The sequence below is a fragment of the Dunckerocampus dactyliophorus genome, chromosome 18 (genome assembly GCF_027744805.1).
Source record: "Dunckerocampus dactyliophorus isolate RoL2022-P2 chromosome 18, RoL_Ddac_1.1, whole genome shotgun sequence".
Classification (NCBI taxonomy): domain Eukaryota; kingdom Metazoa; phylum Chordata; class Actinopteri; order Syngnathiformes; family Syngnathidae; genus Dunckerocampus; species Dunckerocampus dactyliophorus.
Window position 1 is genome coordinate 22,029,196 of NC_072836.1, and position 3,422 is coordinate 22,032,617.

The 3,422-nt window shown below is 43.4% G+C and overlaps 1 protein-coding gene across 1 annotated transcript; it reads left to right on the forward strand.

Moving 5' to 3' along the window:
* The first annotated feature begins 586 nt into the window (after positions 1-586).
* On the forward strand, positions 587-3,422 carry gh1 (growth hormone 1). Its single transcript, XM_054759068.1, has 6 exons — positions 587-889; positions 1,544-1,680; positions 1,746-1,862; positions 2,177-2,320; positions 2,918-3,064; positions 3,156-3,422. The coding sequence occupies exons 1-6, from the start codon at positions 880-882 to the stop codon at positions 3,216-3,218; spliced, it is 618 nt and encodes a 205-aa protein (XP_054615043.1). The 5' UTR covers positions 587-879; the 3' UTR covers positions 3,219-3,422.

Here is a 3,422-nt window from a genome sequence, read left to right on the forward strand (position 1 = left end):
GGACTAGCCTTAAAGAGTCTATTAGCCAATGAGAGAGTGAAGCGTCAGAAGGCGTCACCAAGTGTTAGTCTGAACTTGCACCGACTTGAGGCATAAATAAGGTTGATTGAAAAAAGTGTCATTAAGTGTGGTTGTAGTGTTGTTAAAGTGCCATTACAGTGTTAAAGTGTGGTTGTAGTGTTAAGTGTAATTAAGTATAGTTGTAGTGTTGTTGAAGTGTCATTAAGTGTGGTTGTGGTGTTGTTAAAGTGCCATTACAGTGTTAAAGTATGGTTGTAGTGTTGTTGAAGTGTCATTAAGTGTTGTTGTAGTGTTGCTGAAATGTCATTAAGTGTGGTTGTAGTGTTGTTAAAGTGTCATGACAGTGTCAGGAATGACTGGCTTCACTATGTAGAGCAAGGAAGTTTTGGCAGAACTCTGAGCAAGCAGTGATGGAACCTGCAACCTTGTGGTTGCGTAACGTCCACTGTAGAAGCGTGTTGCCTTACTAGCATGTGGTCAACAAGCTGTTTGTTGAGGGCTGTTTCCATTTGTGACCAATTAACATGCATTCGTGTCGGTGTCCCAAAACACTGAATTATTCACTTTCCTTTGTGATGTCATTCCCAAAACACTTGACAACACCTTTTCTCCCAACAAATCAAACAAATTTCTTTCCGGTCATCTTTGTGAATAGTGCCAAGAGTGCCAAGAGTGCCAAGGTTCCTCTTGTAAAAAAGAGCGTGTGATGTCAAATAGTAGCGTAACAAAGGTGAAAGCCTGAATGCTGTGGTGGACGTGTCAGGTTCATGTTTCTGCTTCATACATTTAATCAGCGTTTGACGACTATAAAAAACAGACATTGCAACATGCTGAAACACAAGGACCTCCACGTCAGCCATGGACACAGGTAGGATGGTTTCTCTCTTCTTTTTTATGGAATTCTAACTTTCAACTCTGTTTCATGACGTCCACATTCTTCACGTCAGTTTGGATTTTGTTACCGTTCATCAGTCATGTGAGTTATTCTGCACTTGTCCTCTTCGCTCCAATAGAATGTGGATTTACATGGAACTCATTTTAGACAATAGAATCAATTCCATTTTAGCCCCCCAGTCTGGAGATCGTGGGTTCGAATCTCCTTTGCGATGTCATTCATCTTCATTCATTCATTGCTGGCTGTGAGTGTGAATGCTTGTTTGATTGACAGTCCAGGGTTAGAAAGTCAGTTACCCGTCGTGCGGATGAAGAAGATGGCTACGATCAGTAAAATCATGTTGGAATGGGACTGCACGCACATGAGACTTGTTGATGTGTGATAAAAAAGTGAGATATAGACGTATTGTTCCAAAAGGTTCAGAAAATAATTATTGAAACAAGGAAATCATGTCAATCTGATTCAAAGAGACATTTGATAGACAGTCATTATAGTTTGACATGCAGAAAACATTGGAAACTAAACATTGGTGCGATGGAACTCAAGTGTTTCTCACCTTCTTTCTCACCTTTCTGAACATGCTTCCATCCTTTCCATCCAGTGGAATGAGCTTTTTTTCTTTTGCAGTTATTCTTTTCCTGGCTTTGGCGTCTCTGGGCAGCGTCTCCTCTCAGCCAATTGCAGACAGCCAGCGTCTCTTCTCCATCGCTGTGAGCCGAGTGCAGCATCTCCACCTGCTGGCCCAGAGACTCTTCTCAGACTTTGTGAGTGTTATCGATCCATTTATCTAAATCAATCTTGGCTTTTTAATATTGTTTGTATTTCACAGGAGAGTTCTCTGCAGATGGAGGAACAACGTCAACTCAATAAAATTTTCCTACAGGATTTCTGCAACTCGGATTACATCATCAGTCCCATCGACAAGCATGAAACCCAACGAAGCTCGGTCATTAGGCAACCCTTCCACACAATTTTTGTCCTGCCACCCTCTCCTCTATTGCACTCTGAAAGCATGGAAATGTGCCAAAGCAGGCATTCCCACTGCATGGATTTATTAGTTAGAAGGTTTGGGAAGCCATGTGGCAAGAAACACCATGATTAGCTTGAAACAACCAACATTCTATCTTCAACTGCAATTCTTAAATCAGATGATAACTTTTCACAAAACAAAATCCTGTTGCTTTGAAATCACAATTTTCAGAAATGCACAAAGCTGAACAGGTGAAGCATGATGAATCCTATTGATCTGATGTGGTCCAGGTATTGAAGCTGCTGTCCATCTCCTATCGATTGGTGGAATCGTGGGAATTTCCCAGCCGTTCCCTCTCTGGTGGTTCTGCGCCAAGAAACCAGATATCTTCAAAACTTTCAGAACTCAAGATGGGAATCCTCCTACTGATCAGGGTGAAAACACACACACACACACTCGCGCACACGCACACCAGCAATAAGGCCCAGTCAGTCTGAAGTTGGTGTTAGATCCAATTAGAGTACGGGTTGCCAACTCGTTGATTGCGATCGACCAGTAAATCTTTGGGACCAACAATATTTTGGAATAAATGCATTATCGCATCAGTGACCAACAGACACATATTTGACCCCCCCAACATGTCCGTACAACTCACCCCCAGGCATGCACCCCGCCAGCCCCAGATCTGAGCCCTGTCCCACACCAGCATACCACATCAGCTTGCCCCACAAGCAGCAAGCATTACGTGACATGCACCTCCAAAATAATCCTCCTGTAGCGGCAAGGCTGACTCTTATAACACATCAGAATCACAATCAGCTTTATTCACCGGATTTTGACTCCGGCCAACATCACATGGACCAGCTCCAGTCACGACCACGCTACCCTCTCTCCTCAACCACCATCGCTCTCCCATGACAGGGAGACAAGCAAATGTTTGCAAATGTTAGCACCTTTTGGCCAAGACCAGGGATCTTGGGCTCAGAAAACTGTTGAGACTTTCCTGAATGAGTAATCACCTATTCCTTCAGGCCAATCAGGATGGAGCTGAGATGTTAGCTGACAGCTCCACCCTCCAACTGGCGCCATATGGGAACTATTACCAAAGTGTGGGAGATGATGAGTCATTGAGACGAATGTATGAACTACTGGCGTGCTTCAAGAAGGACATGCACAAGGTAGGTGTCTAGTAGAACCATTTGAGCCTCCAAGCTGGCACTGATGAAGTACTATGCACGTATATATTGATGTATGTATACGTATCTGCAGGTGGAGACTTACCTGACGGTGGCTAAATGTCGACTCTCGCCAGAGGCCAACTGTACCCTTTAGCCTTCACTTCTCAAGTTAGCATTAGCATGTTGTTAGCACCAGTACTAGCCTACCCTGTAGCCTGCATTTCTTAAGTTATCATTAGCATGTTGTTAGCACCAGTACTAGCCTTTGCTCTTCAGTGTCACACATGGACCATTTTATTTTTCTGAAGCCAGCATGATGAAAACTGTCAAGTTGTCAGCCAACCAAATAAAATTCTTT

Coding starts and splice junctions, on each gene's coding strand:
- gh1 (XM_054759068.1), top strand. Junction 1,681..1,745: donor AGAGACTCTTCTCAGACTTT/GTGAGTGTTATC, acceptor TGTATTTCACAG/GAGAGTTCTCTGCAGATGGA. Junction 3,065..3,155: donor TCAAGAAGGACATGCACAAG/GTAGGTGTCTAG, acceptor ACGTATCTGCAG/GTGGAGACTTACCTGACGGT.